A 16,976-nucleotide genomic window follows, 5' to 3' on the forward strand; every position below is an offset into this window, starting at 1 on the left:
GAGAGGGATATTGAGTTAGAAACATTGACCAGCTGCCTCTTGCACAACCCCTACTGGAGATGTGCCTGCAACCCAGGTACATGCCCTTGACTGGAATCGAACCTGGGACCCTTGAGTCCACAGGCGGACGCTCTATCCACTGAGCCAAACTGGTCAGGGTGAGAGTGAAAATCTAAGTGTATTTTTCTAGTGAATTAGAAGGCAAGGTCATCTGAGTGTGAAGGGTGAGAATTTGAGAAAAGAGGTTGGAGTTTGGAATAGCTGTTGAAGTTACGGACACAAAAGGGTTTTGGGCAATGTTAGAAACCACAGTTGATGGTAAAGATGGTGTCATTTTTCTCCAACAATGGTCTGTAGTTTGGATACTGGAACAGGGGAATGGTTGGGTTAACCTAGGCTGAGTCTTGCGCGGCAGAGGGTACAGAAACACGGGGCAAGGGAACATGACAGTAAATCAGGGGTCCTCAAACTTTTTAAACAGGGGGCCAGTTCACTGTCCCTCAGACCGTTGGAGGGCCGGAGTATAGTTTTAAAAAAAACTATGAACAAATTCCTATGCACACAGTGGCGCCAAAAAACACCCGGCGGGCCGGATAAATGTTTTCGGCGGGCCGCATGTGGCCCGCGGGCCGTAGTCTGAGGACCCCTGCAGTAAATGATTGAAAGACGTGGGGTGTAGGCCAGATCAAGAGTGAGCCCAAAGCGAACTGATTAGGAGACTCCCCTTCCAAGATGACTACAGGATCCAGAGGCTAACTGCTCAGGCAGATTAGGTCAGCCAGGTCACAGTCTGAAACTGCTGCGAGCTTTTAATACTGTCATAAAGGAAGTGATGACGAAGGTTGTAAGTTAGGAATTCATTTATTACATACAAGCTTTGAACAAATACCCCCAGGTGAGTTTGACAAGAAATAACCTTCCTGGAATGTTTCAGAACACAGTTATGTCCATCAAGTTTTATTTCAGTCAACCTTTTTGTTCTTTTTTTTGTCTTTAAGTTCGTTTCCTGTTTAGCAGGTAGAGCATGTGCATTATGTACTCATGTCATCAACAGTGCAGCATCTGCCCCGGCTGGTAAAGGCACCCAGTACTCTTACGCTCTGTGCAATGGCTGCTTCACAACCAGCATCAAATAAAGTAATAAAGCTTTTGTAGAGTGTGAAACCTTTAAAGTTTCTTTCAGGTTTTACATATCCATTTAAAAAAACCAGATTGCTTGATGAAACCTATTAAATTTCCTAAGTTCAGTATTACCCTCTTAGTAAGCACTGTTAGAGCTGATTAGAGTCTCCACTTTCCTATCATACTCCAGCAAAGCCAACACATCAAACTAGGTATGTCGGAGAGTCTGCTCGCATAGATTTTGAGCTGGTTTTTAGTTCCAGATAACAAAATACCTCTTTCAAGCTTCCAAGTGCATATAGGCACTGCGTTGTACCAAAATGATAATTTTTAGTCTCATTTTTGGATGTTCTTAAGTTACATGGTTTCTTACCAGTAGTGGCTATGCACTTGCCTATGTAATGAGTTTAAGACATTCAGCAGCATTAATGGTGCTACAGCCATTCATAAATTTCAGGAAAAGGGCTTTAATAATAATTTAAAAAAAGCTTGCCAGAAAAGGCTTACAATCTGAAGACAGACGTGGAATACATGTACAGATACAAACATACAGGTTGTTGACTAGAAAGCTGCTGGGAACACTGCCTTTTGAGGTTTTGTGCCCATTTTCCCTCTAAATTTCTCCTATAAAAACCTGGTCTTTTAAAGAAAACATCCTATGTGATTGGGCTGGGAAGATAATGCAAGGTGGTAGAAGCTTATTGTATACACAGTTCATTCTCAGTAAAGGAGGCTAATAAATATGACATGAAGCTTATTTTAAGGAAATAAACAAATTCTGTCAACCCATGCCTTCAAGGCCCAGGAGGCAACACTGAATTCCTATCTGATGTTCTGGCATTTGCACAGCAATAGGCAACCTCTTTAATCTAGTGTGGGATGCCCTCTCCTTGTTTTTTTCCAGTTGATAACCATCAAAAACATACCAAGGGCTGGTGACAGAAACCTGGAATATCATGAAATTGACATCTTATTTGAAAGACGCCATGGTTAACAATGTCCTCTAAATGAAGCAATGACCGTTTCCAGGTCACACCCTTCTTGTCACTTAGGCTATCTTCGGGCTTAGAGGGACAGTGGTACAGACAGTCCGGAGGGGAATGTGCCTCACTTAGCATGTAAGCTGCACAGCTGAGTAGGGAACTCAAGCTCAACTTGTAAAAGTGGGGGCCCACCCAACTATTAACTGTAGGGGCTAAGTTGCTATTTAAAATGGTTTGTGGGCAAAGCTGTCCTCAAATTCCTTTGTTAACTGCTGACCTAGGCTGAGTTAGAAGCAGTTCTTGGGATTCAGGTCACAAGCTCAAACATTAACTATATACATTTCACAGTCTCGGAATTTTATCTAGAAAAGTGTGTGAGTGGCCACATACTGTAAATACCTTACCATGGAAGAGACGATTTAAAGTGGAACTCAGTTTACACTAGGCCAATATAAAAAAAACACATGGTGTATATATATACTGAGATATACTGTTGACATTAGTGTCTTAAAATGACATTTTTCCTGCTTTCAATATTTGTTATCCAACTTCTCTACTTAGCAACAGATTTCCATAAGCTAAATTGGGCCCAACAGCCTCTTTTATTCTTTCACCTCAGAATTTTCTGGATAGTATCAAAACTGCAAGTTTATCCTGTCAGTCCTCCCCAAACTACTGTAGGGGTTCTGTGGTAATGACAACCCCATGGGACAGTGTTTGTCCTCTACCATGTCTCTGAGTTATGGAGATAATACAAAATTAAGAGCTATCAACAGGATTGCATAAGATTCCTTTCTTTTTTCATCTCATCTATCATCTCACAGTGTACTCGAGCGTAGCTACCTGCTTTGATGTGGAAGGTCACCCTTGATACTGCAGAGCTGTACCAAAGAAGAGCTGAAGTCTGGGCCACGAAGACTAGTGATACCTTGAGGACACAGGGCTTTCTGACGATATCAGCTGTCACTGAAATATGTGACATCATATACTTAAAAGCAGTGCTCACCAAAGACGACTGAGCCGTTCTTGGAAGAAAAATAGTAAGGTGGCAGGAAGTTTTAGCAGTGGGAATTAATATAATTTAAGGTAGGAAAGGGGAGAAGAAGGAATAGGGAGAGAGAACAGAGGGTAAAAATTAGTGATGATTTCCAGACTTGGTGGGGGTATAATTATAATATCCTGTAAGCTAGGAGAGCCTTGTCAAGTTCTTAGGAATCTTAATTATCATAATCTGAGCAAGAGCAGTTCTCCAATTTAGTAAAAAAAGAAAAAAAAGAAAGAAAGAAAAAAGAAAGAAAGGAAGAAAGGAACAGAACCGAAGAGAAATCACAAACAACTGTTTATCTTCACTCTGGGGTTGGTTTTGGTGGGCTTAGGTCGCAGTATTTATTCAAGTTGCTCCTTCTGTTGTTTCCTCTCTGCGAGCCACCGTTGGATTTTTTCTTTTAGTTCCGTGTTTGGCCGGATCTGGTCCATGGTGAGGGGGCTCCGGTTAAAGGGATCTGTTTGGTCACTGGGACAAAGAGAGAAAGGAAAATGGGGTTATTTTCATCAGTTCTAACATCCTAAGCCAAAACTAGAATACCTGGGATCTTACTTGGAGACTGAAGCTAGAGTGCATTTGAATGAAGTGCTGAATTGAGGTTAGACAGAATGATTCAGGCCGAAACCGGTTTGGCTCAGTGGATAGAGCGTCGGCCTGCGGACTGAAGGGTCCCAGGTTCGATTCCGGTCAGGGGCATGTACCTGGGTTGCGGGCACATCCCCAGTGGGAGATGTGCAGGAGGCAGCTGATCGATGTTTCTCTCTCATCGATGTTTCTAACTCTCTATCTCTCTCCCTTCCTCTCTGTAAAAACTCAATAAAATATATTTTTAAAAAAAGAAAAGAATGATTCAGGAGGTTTTTTTTCCTTTTCAGATTATTTAGCTACTTTGTCTTTCTGCTTCTAAATGAACTTTATTTCAACCTTGTTCAGATATCCGATTCAGTTTCCCTCTTTGGAGACCCTGCACACTCACGTCAGCAGGAAGAGCTTAGTTTTAGTGACAGGCTCTCAAAACAGAAGGAGATGTCGGGATAAAGCCTTGTGAACGGACACCTGACCCAGTCAGCTGACTGCTATCCAAGTAGATGCAGATCATGGCTTCCTGACAGGTAGGAAGGTTTATAACATACTTTAAGGGCTGGTATATCTTCTCCTTTTTATTCTGAGGCCCCAATAAAATGTAAATTTCACTCACACTTTGAAAAGATGTCCCACCTAGCACAGCATCGTGCATATAGTGGATACTTAATACCAAATACCATGAAATAGGAAATCCTTTTCCCCCAATATTTAAAAATTGTATTTCCTTAAATTTGGGTCAACTTCCATAACTTCATTTTAAACAGGCAAGTCTCTCAGACCCTTTCTAGGCAATGCTGCCCTGAGAGAGGCAGCCGGGAGCCCCCTGGACACCACGACTGACAGCAGCAACAGCAGGAGATGTGAGTTAGCCCGTGGGATGAATACAGTTTAAAGCCTGAATAATAAAAAGACAGCCCTACCTTTTATATTTTTATAACATTAAAGCAATTTAAATCCACTCAGACTCCAGGTTAAAATATTTTATAGCATGTTAACAAATTATTTCCTTAAGGAAGGAATAGATAAGGTTAGACCAGTATTTCACAACAAGGTTTCTTGTTTTGAATGTTTAAATCCTTAACAATCAAGTGATGCACCTCCACCAATGCCTCCCCATCACATTAACAGTTAGCCATCGCTGGCACCTACGGGGCGCACTACACGGTGATCAGAAAGCGGGGAGAAAAGGCGCAGCAGCGGCGGTCCGCCTGCCCCGAGCCTGCCTGCCGGGCGGGCGTACCTGAGCAGATGCCTGGCGATGGTGGACCTGTCCACGGTGACTCTGGAGGACGGCAGCACCACAGGGTCAGACATCAGGGTGCTCATGATGGGGTCCAGGAACTCATCGCAGGCGTCCGCGTAGGTCTCCTCTTCCTGCTGCTGCAGGTCTGCGAGGGACTGAGCACAAACAGCCAGCACTGAGCTGGGTTCACAGTGACGGTTCAAACGCCCAATGACTGCACCTTAAAGGGTGGCGAACCTGAAGGCGTGTTTTCAAGGTAATGACCCTCTACAGTGACAGTGACAATCCTTGGCTTTCTAAACAAGCCAAGATAGATATTATGGGGTCAAATTTAGCATCCAGCCCCAATCCGGAAACTTCCATTGGCTCAGCTGTTAGTAGTTAGGAATGGGTTAAAGTGTTAGCAGGAAAAGAAGCACATCACATACATCTTTCTGGCAACAGTCCTGTTGGAAATGTCAGAATCTAAAATGGGAGGAGCTGGAGGGTTATTATTTGCATAATCACAGCCACTCATGAAGTTTCCGGGGTTAGGCACAATCAGGTGTAAGAATTTAAAAGTGCCTTCAACCTTTGATTCTTTCATGACTCAGGGCCCCATCTGGCTAAACTGGAGGCAAAGATGAAGCCCAACTCAAGAAATAAGTAACTCGATGAAGGGAGGACTGACATCAATAAAGAAAGTTTTCTACCAGACACTGTGCCATGATTTTTCTGTTTTCATAACTGCTAACGAAGCTCTGCCGTACCCCAAAGGGGTTACTAGCTAAATACAACGCAGTATTTTAATCTTTAAAATGTATGGCTGTCCCACATAAGCCAACTACCAATCACAAATATAGAGAACAGAGAAAACCAATAAAAATAACTAAAACAACTCATCTTGAATTCTATTCTAAGAAGTTCTGCTTTTTAGCATTAACAATACAGATTTTCAAATCTATTAGTAACACTGCACAAACATTTCCATAAAAACAGCCTACAAAACTCTGTATACTCTTCTTTTCTAGTAGAAGCTTCTTAAATCAATTTTTCTAATCTCACTCTCACACTAGAGAAAGTAGTAGTAGTAGTAGTAGTAGTAGTATTGCCTGGCCAGTGTGGCTCAGTGGTTGAGCATGTACCAAAGAGTTGCTGGTTCGATTCCTGGTCAGGGCACATGCCTGGGTTGTGGGCTTGATCTCCAGTAGGGGGTGTGCAGGAGGCAGCCATGTTTCTCTCTCATCAATGTTTCTATCTCTCTCTCCCTTCTTCCTCTCTCTCTAGAAATTAACAAAAAAGCATATTTAAAAAAAACCCCACAATAAATTGAAACTAAAAAAAAAAAATTAAGAATAGTAGTATTGCCTTGGTTAGAGCGTCGTCCCCATAGGCCAAGGTTGCAGGTTTGATCCCTGGTCAGCGCACATACAAAAACCAACCAATGAATGCATAGATAAGAGCAACAAGTATCAATGTTTCTCTCTGTACCTTGCTCTCCCTCTCAAATCAGTAATAAAAAAATAGCAGTATTAAGAATTCAGTAGTTCTAGTTATTGACTAATCATGTTTATATTTTCTCAAGGCAATGCTTCTGCCTACCCTCCAGAACAGGGTAAAGAGCAGTACAGCTGAGTCAATAATGTAATTAAAAAAAAAAGTTTTTCTTGATCTTTAGAGAGAAAGAGGAAGGGGGAGAGAAACTTCTACCTGCTGCCTCCCGTACACACCCTGACCAGGGATCGAGCCTGCAACGTGGGTGTGTGTCCTGGCAGGGAATTAAACCAGCGGCCTTTCGGCACACGGGTCAACGTTCAGCAAAGAGCCACACCGGCCGGGCAACCATGGGATTCTTACAGAACATGTTAATAAACAAACCCTCCTCCTTCTCACCTTGATTCTCTCTGCTAAGCTGGTGAAAGCCACAATCATATCTCCAGGCTTATTTATTTTCTTCAGAACTCGGATGGTCTGTGCAAGAAGAGTCGGGGAATAGGAACGTCCATCTTTGGGCACGGTGGCACAGAAATTCTCCTCATTCCTGGAAGGCCAGCATGGGACGGAAATGGAGCATCAGAGGAGGTCCCAGTGGGGTGAGGAGCAAGGGTCCCCATCACTTAAATGCCATGAACGCTCTTTGGATAAACATTTCTACTTTTTAGGAAGGAGGTCCATCAAGTGTTCTGAGGCTTTAAAGGAACACTGCTTTTCCAAACAACAGCACAACCAGCAAAGTTTATCTTTGCACAGATCAAGGCAGAATGTTGGAAATTCTGAACAATGTCTGTCCCACAGGTAACACAAAAATCTCATTTAAAGCTACAGAAGATCCTTTCATCAACCAACTTGAAATGAACCATTTCTTTTCTACTTCCACATTATTCTATTATCAAAGCCCCCAATTAAAACATTAGCATCCCCCTCTGGCTTGCCCAATTTAAATCTCAAGTACCCAAGATTTAAGTAGATCGTGCAGATATCTGATACGAGCTGCTGGGGCTTGAAGTCAAATTCACTGAAGTCCTTGACTTTCAAGGCCCCCATCTTGGGGCCAACCAGGTGCTGCAGGAAGTAGTTCAGCATGGAGATGATGCGCTCAGCCAGGAAAGGGTGCACGAAGAGTGATTTGATCTCTGGAAGGAAAGCCAGACTGAAAACTCAATCCATTAGCAATCTTTTACTTATGTCTTAGAGTTTTGCTAGGAGACCTCTGGAGACTACTACTTTTTAAAATTACATAAGTAATTTTAATACATTTTCATTGCAGTAATATTAGAAAATATAGACAAGCAAAAGCAAACAAACAAAATGTAAAAACTACCATCCAGAAATAAAGACTGTTAACATCTTGTTTATACAGTTGACCCTTGAACAATATAGGCTTGAACTGCATGGGTCCACTTATATGCAGTTGTTTTTTTCAATAAATACTGTAAATGTATTTTTCTCTTCCTTATGATTTTTTAAAATATTTTTATTGATTTTAGAGAGAGGAAGGGAGAGGGATAGAAACATCAATGATGAGAGAGAATCATTGATCAGGTGCCTCCTGCACACTTTCCACTGGGAATTGAGCCTGCAACCCGGGTATGTGCTCTGATCCAGAATCAAACCATGACCTCCTCATTCATGGGTTCACACTCAACCACTGAGCCACACTGGCTGGGCTTCCTTAGGATTTTCTTAGTAACATTTCTTTTCTCTATCTTACTTTATTCTAAGAATATAGTATATAATACATAAGACATACATATGTGTTAATTGACTATATATTGTCAGTACGGCTTGCAGTTAATAGTAGGCCATTAATAGTTAACTTCTGGGGAGTCAGAAGTTACACGTGGGTTTTCCACTGTGCCGGGGTGGGGGGTCAGTGTCACTAACCCCTGCATTGTACAAGTGTGAACTACATTTTAGTATAACTCTGGGGTTTTTGTTTGTTTGTTTTCAGCGAACCTATCATTAAGTCTTTCTAAAACTCTTCACCAGAGGGGAGAGATTAACCAAAGGACTTGTATGCATGCCTATAAGCATAACCAATGGACCAGACACCAGGGGGTGTGGGCATGAACGGCATGGGGTGGGGCGGCAATGAGGGAATAAGGACACATATGTAATATCTTAATCAATAAAGAAAAAACAAAACAACTCTTTATCAGAAATGTAAATCTCCCAATAGGATAATTTCTAGCAGTTCTGCATTTTGGGAAATGGTCTTTCTGGAAGTTTCCATCTGTTACTCCAATCTGGACTCCTTGCTCTGTAGGTCTGTTGTGTGGTGGTTATACGAGCTCCTTCTACCATCATCCTGGGAACTTCCTTTGTGTCTCCTATAGGATTCCATCTAGCTCCTTCTGGGTTTATTCTCTCATTTTGATAGAGTGTATCTTTTTTTAAAAATGTTTTTATTGATTTTTACAGAGAAAGAGAGAGCCTCCTACTGGGGATTAAGCCTGTAACCTGGGCATCTGCCCTGACTGGGAATCAAACTGTGACCTCTTGGTTCCTGGGTCGATGCTCAACCGCTGAGCCACACCAACTGGATGAGTATATATTATTGTAGCTTTTTAAGAAAGGGCACACTGAAAGTAAATTTGATGCCTTCATGTCTGAAAATGCCCTTATACTTTACCCTCTAATAGAATTGATAGTTTGGCTGGGTATAGGATTCTAGGCTGAAAAAAATATTTCCCATCAGGAATGTGTTCTAGCTTCAGATGTTACTGTTGTGAATTTCAAAGACATTTTGGTACTTAAACAATTGTATATGACCTGACTTTCTCTCTGGGACCCTGTAGGATCATTTTTTTACCCTGATTTTCTGAAATGTCACAATGATAAATCTTAGTATGGGGTTTTAAAAAATTCTCTGTGCTAGCCACCTGATGGCTCATTTCAATTTAGAGCAAGCATGTCAAACTCAAAGGCTAACACGGGTCAAATAAACAAGGTTTAAGTTTATGTGGACCGCAAAAAAACAAAAGCTTCAATTTTCATAGAAACGTAGGTTTATTTTGAAAAGTATAGTATATAAAAAAAAGAACAAGAGCAATGATAAAATTAATGTTTTCTTCCTGACACTTGGCATCTCTTCTCTGCTATTATCATTCTTACTTCTGGGGAAATCTTGTTCTCAGTGATTACGTTCAAAACTGCCCCAAGGTGAATGTCAGTAATTCTGGATCTGACAGGAGTCTTATTTCCTCTCATAATTGTAATAACTACTTACACCAATAAGTACTTCCAAACGTGGAAATAATTTCATGTGCATTTTCAAAGCTGGCAGGTAAATATTTGTAAAATTTAGGCATGCCAATTTCACTGAATTTTGCCTTTAAATCTGAATTGCACTGAATCTCAATTACCTGCATTTGCATTTGATTAGGTATTGATTCTATATTTATTGAAAAAATTAAAGAAAACTTGTCTTCCAAAAATTTAAAATCTGCAAACCTTGTTTCAAATTCAGTTCTAAGGCTTAAAATTTTTTGATATGATGCAGTTTCACTTATACTTGATTTGTTCATGTTGCATGTCGGAAAGTAGATTAAATCTTCATTTTTCAACTGCTTTTCCCAAAGAACTAGCTTACATGTGAATGCTTTGACTTGGTCACACACGTTTGTAACAATCTGATCTTTTCCTTACAGTTTTAAGTCATATAAGTGTTTTGTTATATCAACCACGAAGGATAAATCCTGCAACCATATTGTGTCAAAAAAAAAGGTTTATGTCTTGATTTTTAGTTATTAAGAACTGACATATTTCTTCTTTCAAGTCCCAGAATTGTTTAGAACCTTGGAGCAGGATAGCCAACGTACCTCGATATAGTAGCACAAGCCGGAATATTTACTAATTCACTTAAGGAAGCAGAGAACTGTTGCTGATTAAAGCTTTGAGATCTTTCATAATTGATAATTTTTTTTTGATAGATGTCAACACATTTTCCATGTTTATTACCTTCATGCATAATACTTCTTGATATAATGCAATGTGTATGATGAATCTTGGATCTGTCATAAATATCACTTTTTGTTTTTTGCAGTAATGCCATGAAACCATTGTTTTTTTGGATGGAGTCATTGAAGGAACTCCATCTGTAGCTACAGAAGTTAATTTTGAGAGAGGTAGACTGTATTTTTGCAGAAGTTTAAAAACAAAATTAAATATATTTTGTCCTGTACTAGTGTTACGCATTAGTACTAGTTCCAATAATTCCTCAAAAATGTTGAAATCCGTGTTGCAAGCACAAAGAAACACAGCTAATTGCCTCCAATGTCCATACTCTCATCACAGGCAATGGAAACAGCTTAGAAACTAGATCATTTTGCTTTGATCTGAATACTTAAATTGTCGGCCAAATCAGTAACTCTTTCCGCAACTGTATTTAGAGACGAAGAGATTGTTTGAAAAGACTTCACATTTCCAGGACTAACAATTTCTTCAGCTTTAGACATTCCTTGATGAACCACCTTCAGTAAAAGGCTTTGAGTGTTTAGCTATCAACTCCAACAAGACATAGCTTGCATGCACCACTGCTTCACTTTCTTGCGATACTTTAGTAAACATGAACTGCTGTTTTTTCAGTCCCAACTTGAGCTCTTTCAACTTTTCTTGCCTCATTAATCCCTCATAATTATCATATTTTTATTTATGTTGTTCATAGTGACAATGAATGTTGTATAACTTTGGTACACTAATAGCATTATTACATATCAAGCAGATTATTTTAGTCTTTACTTCACAGCAAAAATACTCCAATTCTCACTTTTCTTGGAAATTTTGATGTTCGTCAGCAATTTTTCATTTATTTTTACTACCACTTGATTTTGATAGACATGCTGAATACAAAGGGCTGAAATAAATGAGTAATCGTTAACATAAAATAGAACATTTTAATAAAAATTAATATTTTTACTTGAAAATTAATTACCAGACACTGAATAACTACACAAATTAATAAGCGTAACACAAATAAACCTATTTTTCTTATTCTCCAAAAGTAAAATATTTCCTGTTGTGCACACCAAACAAGTCAGTACAAGACTAATGATGTAGCAATTGGCTGCTAAAATATTTGCTGCTAGTGTTAGTGGAGAGAAATGGTGCGCCTGTACCTAAGGGAAATGAATGCAACATGATTACAGTAATCAGTCGTTAGTGAATGTTGTAGTTTGTTATTGATAATTGTATAAAATAATTGTAAAAATTCTTATGAAAACGTTTCTCACACACCGTTGTATTAGCTGGGCCGCACAAATATTCATTGTTGGCCGCATGTGGCCTGCGGGCCGTGAGTCTGACATGCTTGATTTAGAGGCTTTTACTCTTGGGGATATTTTTGGATATTATTTCTTTGATAATCCCCTCCCTAACAGTTTTCTTGTTTGAGACTTTTTAGATAGATCCTTTATTTTCTTACCCTTTTCTTATTTCCATCTCTTCCTGTTCTGCTTCCTTTTTTTGAATTCATATTAAATTTTTTATTTTTCAATTACAGTTGATATACAATATTATATTAGTTTCAGGTATACACCCAGTGATTACTAATAGACATTTCATAACATACTAAGTGGTCATCCTGATAAATCTAGTACCCCTCTGACACCATGCAGTTATAAGGATACTAGAGGACTGGTGCACGAATTCATGCACAGGTGGGGTCCCTCGGCCTGCCTGGCGATCGGGGCCGATTGGGGCTGTCTCACCTAGTCCTGATTGGGTCAGCTGGCCAGGGGGGAGGGACTACGGGATGATGGTTGACCACGGGAGGTTGGCTGTGGGAGTGCAATGACCATCAGGGGGCAGCACCTGCATTGGGCGTCTGCCCCCTGGTGGTCAGTGTGCATCATAGCTACTGGCCGGTGATCTGGTTGTCCGGTCGTAATGGTCACGTAGGCTTTTATATATAGACTAGAGGCCTGGTGCATGAAAATTCTTGCACTGGACGGCGGGGGGGGGTCCCTCAGCCTGGTCTGCCCCCTCTCACAGTCCAGGAGCCCCCAGGGCGGGAGGCGACCTGGTGATCAGGGGAAGGCGACGCCCCATTACACCCCTGCTGCTGCCACTGCTGGCAGCACAAGCCTCAGGTGGCCCTGGTTACCTGAGCCTCAGGCCGGCCCTGGGTGGCTGAGGAGACTGGGGGACTCTGGAGGCAGGCAGGCGGAGCAGCCGGGCCCGCCCTCCCGTGCGCCTGCCACCCTGGCAGGGCTGAGGGTACTGGGCGCTGCCATCTTGTGGCTGTGGGTGCCGCCATCTTTGAGGGTGGGGCAATTAGCATATTCCCTCCTTATTGGCTGTGGGTGCCACCATCTCTGCGATGGTGTGAAGGTCAATTAGCATATTCCCTCCTTATTAGACAGGATTGACTATGTTCCCTGTGCTGTATGTACTTTATATCCCATGACTATTTTGTTACTATCAATTTGTACTTCTCCATCTTTTTCACCTTTTTCACTTGAGCCTGCACCCCTTCCATTAGGCAACCATCAATATTTTCTCTGTATCTATGAGTCTATTTCTGTTCTGTTTATTTATTTTGTTTTTTAGATTTAATTGCTGGCAGATATATATTTATTCACATTATTCATATTTTTTATCTTTTGTCTTTTCATTTTTCCTTCTTTTTAAAGAAACTTATCTATATTGTTTAAAGTATTATAGATGCCCCCCCCACCCCCCATTTATTTCCCCATTGACCCCCTCCACCCCACAGCCACTACTCCCAGGCCTTCACCACACTTTTATCTGTGTCCATGGGCTATGCTATTTGCATATAAATTCCCTGGTTAATCTCTCCCCACCCAACCCGCATCCCCTCTGAAATGCATCAGTCTGTTTCATGCTTCTCTGTCTCTGGATCTATTTTGTTCATCTGTTTATTTTGTTCATTAGATTCCACATATGAGTGAGATCATGTGATACTTGTCTTTCTCTGACTGGCTTATTTCACTCAGCATAATACTCTCCAGGTCCATCCATGCTGTTGCAAATGGTAAAAGTTCCTTCTTTTTAACCACCACTTAGTATTACACTGAGTAAATGTACCAAAGCCTTTTTATCCACTCATCTATTGATGGGCACTTGTTTCCAGATCTCAGCTTTGTAAGTTGTGCTGCTATGAACATAGGGGTGCATATATCCTTTCTGATTGGCGTTTCGCGTTTCTTAGGGTATAGTCTTAGAAGTGGGATCACTGGGTCAAAAGAGAGTTCTATTTCTAATTTTTTAAAATTTTTTTATATATATATATTTTTTATTTTTATTTCTAATTTTTGGAGGAAACTCCTTACTGTTCTCAACAGTGGCTATACCAGTTTGCATTTCCACCAGCAGTGGACTAGGATTCCTTTTTCTCCACATCCTCTCCAGCACTTGTCATTTATTGATTTATTGATGGTAGCCATTCTGACAGGTGTCAGGTGATACCTCATTGTCTTTTTAATCTGCATCTCTCAGGTGATTAGTGACTTTGAGCATTTTTTTCATGTCTCTTGGCCTTCTGTATGTCCACTTTTCAGAAATTTCTATTTAGGTCCTTTGCCCATTATTTAATTGGATTGTTTGTCTTTCTTTTGTTAAGTTGTATGAGTTCTTCACATAGTTTGGAAATTAACCCCTTATCAGCTGTAACATTGGCAAATATGTTCTCCCATACAGTGGGCTCCCCTTTCATTTTGTTGATGGTTTCTTTTGCTGTACAGAAGCTTTTTATTTTGATGTAGTCCCATTTGTTTATTTCCTTCTTAGTTTCCTTTGCCCTAAGACCGTGGTGGGCAAACTGCGGCTGGCAAGCCACATGCGGCTCTTTGGCCCCTTGAGTGTTCTTCCTAAGCTTAGGAATACCCTAATTAAGTTAATAACAATGTACCTACCTATATAGTTTAAATTTAAAAAATTTGGCTCTCAAAAGAAATTTCAATCGTTGTACTGTTGATATTTGGCTCTGTTGACTAATGAGTTTGCTGACCACTGCCCTGAGATGTGTCGGTGAACAGATTGCTGCAAGAGATGTCTGAGATCTTTTTTTCCTTCTTAAAGAAGACCCTTGCCCGGCCAGTGTGGTTCAGTGGTTGAGCAATGACCTATGAACCAGGAAATCATGGTTTGATTCCCAGTCAGGGCACATGCCTGGGATGTGGGCTCAATCCCCAGTAGGCGGTGTGCAAGAGGCATAGGGTCAGATTCTCTCTCAACATTGATGTTTCTCTTTCCCTCCCTTCTCTCTTCCTCTCTAAAACCAATAAAAACATATATTTAAAAAAAAAAAAGAAAATCCTTTAACACAGGGGTCCTCAAACTTTTTAAACAGGGGGCCAGTTCACTGTCCCTCAGACTGTTGGAGGGCCGGACTATAGTTTAAAAAAAAAACTATGAACAAATTCCTTTGCACACTGCACATATCTTATTTTGAAGTAAAAAAACAAAACGGGAACAAATACAATATTTGTATTTGCATGTGGCCTGTGGGCCGTAGTTTGAGGACCCCTGCTTTAACATTTCATGTAATATATGTTTGGTGGTGATGAACTCCTTTAGCTTTTCCTTGTCTGGGAAGCTCTTTATATGTCCTTTGATATTAAATGATAGTTTTATGTTTGTTTTGTTTTTTAAAAAATATTTTATTGATTTCAGAGAGGAAGGGAGAAGAGATAAAAACATTGATGAGAGAGAATCATCAATCAGCTGCCTCCTGCAGGCATCTTACTGTGGATCGAGCTCACAACTTGGGCATGTGCCCTGACAGGATATCGAACCATCGCTCAACCACTAAGTCATGCCGGCCAAACTCTGTCATTTTTATTATTTTTTAAATACATTTTTTAATGATTTCAGAGAGGAAGGAAGAGGGAGCGATAGAAACATCAATTAGAGAGAATCATTGATTGGCTACCTCCCGCATGCTCCACACCGGGGATTGATCCTGCAACCCAGGCATGTGCCCTGACTGGGAATCGAACTGTGACCTCCGCTTTATAGGTTGACAATCAACCAGGGTCACGACAGCCAGGCTCTGTCATTATTTTTTAAAATAGGTATTCATGCCGAAGCCGGTTTGGCTCAGTGGATAGAGCGTCGGCCTGCGGACTGAGGGGTCCCAGGTTCGATTCCGGTCAGGGGCGTGTGCCTTGGTTGCGGGCACATCCCCAGTGGGGAGTGTGCGGGAGGCAGCTGGTCGATGTTTCTCTCTCGTCGATGTTTCTGGCTCTCTGTCTCTCTCCTTTCCTCTCTGTAAAAACTCAATAAAATATATTAAAAATAAAATAAAATAAAATAAAATAAAATAAAATAGGTATTCAATTTCTTGCTCGCTCTCCTACTTCTGGCACCCCCTATGATGTGAATGTTGGTACACTTGAAGTTGTCCCAAAAGTTCCTTATACTATTGGAATTTTTTTCTTTTTGCTGTTCTGGTTGGGTGATTTTTTGCTTCCTTATTTTTATTTTTTAAAAAAATATATTTTATTGATTCTTTACAGAGAGGAAGGGAGAGGGATAGAGAGTTAGAAACATCGATCAGCTGCCTCCTGCACACCCCACACTGGGGATGTGCCTGCAACCAAGGTACATGCCCTTGACTGGAATTGAACCTGGGACCCTTGAGTCCGCAGGCCTACGCTCTATCCACTGAGCCAAACCAGTTAGGGCTTTTGCTTCCTTATTTTCCAAAATACTGTTTTGATTCTCAGCTTCATCTACTCTACTGTTGATTTCCTGTAAATGATTCTTCATTTCAGTTAGTATATCCTTCATTTCTGACTAGTTTATGGCTCCCATGTCCTTTTTTATGCTGTTGCAGTCCTCACTAAGTTCATCTACTCTTCCTCTAATTTCGTTGAACATCCTTTTAACTGTGTTTTGAACTCTGCATCTAGTAGATTGCTTGTCTCCATTTTTTTTTTTACTTCTTTTTCTGGAGTTTTGTTCTGTTCTTTCACTTGGGACATGTCTCCTTGTCTCCCTGTTTGTTTATATGTATTAGGTAGAGCTGCTCCGTCTCTCAGGCTTGGTAGAGTGACCTTATGTAGTAGATGTCCTTAGGGTCCAGTGGCACAGCCTCCCTATTCACCTGAGCTGGGTGCTCCATGTGTGCCACCATGTGGGCTGTGTACACCCTCCTGTTGTAGGTGAGCCTTAATTGCTGTTGGGATGTTAATGGGAGGAGTTTACCCCCAAGCTGACCAGCAGCAAGGACTGGCTGCCACCACTGTGCAGGGGCCCACCCTACAAAGCAGGACTTACTTCAGCAAGTCTCTGGTACCTGCTGAGTCTGCCCCTTCTGTGTGTCACTTATGAGGTGGTTGGGTGGTGCTTTGATGTGGTCTGAAGCTGTCCACCAAGTATACAGGCTCTGGGGCCTACCAGGAGGTCCAGGCAATGGACAGCCATTGCCTGTGTACTGCCTGGGGCCACCTAGCATGAGCTACAAAGTGATGCGCAGATAGTTGCTACCTGTGCTGGCCTGGAGGTGCCCAGGAAAGGCCAAGTTGCGAACCAGGGCCAGCTGCTGCTTGTTTGA

At 41.2% G+C, this 16,976-nt stretch overlaps 1 protein-coding gene across 2 annotated transcripts in view; it reads right to left on the minus strand.

Annotated features, from left to right (window-relative positions):
- Positions 1 to 972: 972 nt before the first annotated feature.
- Positions 973 to 16,976, minus strand: part of UBE4A (ubiquitination factor E4A) — a 61,190-nt gene continuing 45,186 nt past the window's right edge. The window contains exons 17-20 of one of the 2 annotated variants that reach the window (XM_059707688.1): positions 7,410 to 7,590; positions 6,851 to 6,998; positions 4,976 to 5,133; positions 973 to 3,618 (exon numbers count right to left, since the gene is read on the minus strand). In XM_059707688.1, the coding sequence (XP_059563671.1) occupies positions 3,492 to 3,618; positions 4,976 to 5,133; positions 6,851 to 6,998; positions 7,410 to 7,590 (614 nt within the window). In that variant the 3' untranslated portion in view covers positions 973 to 3,491. Of the gene's footprint in view, positions 3,619 to 4,975; positions 5,134 to 6,850; positions 6,999 to 7,409; positions 7,591 to 10,417; positions 10,561 to 16,976 lie in introns of those variants that run through there. The other variant, XR_009454341.1, reaches the window with a different exon arrangement.

Source organism: Myotis daubentonii, chromosome 9 (assembly GCF_963259705.1).
Source record: "Myotis daubentonii chromosome 9, mMyoDau2.1, whole genome shotgun sequence".
Taxonomy (NCBI): domain Eukaryota; kingdom Metazoa; phylum Chordata; class Mammalia; order Chiroptera; family Vespertilionidae; genus Myotis; species Myotis daubentonii.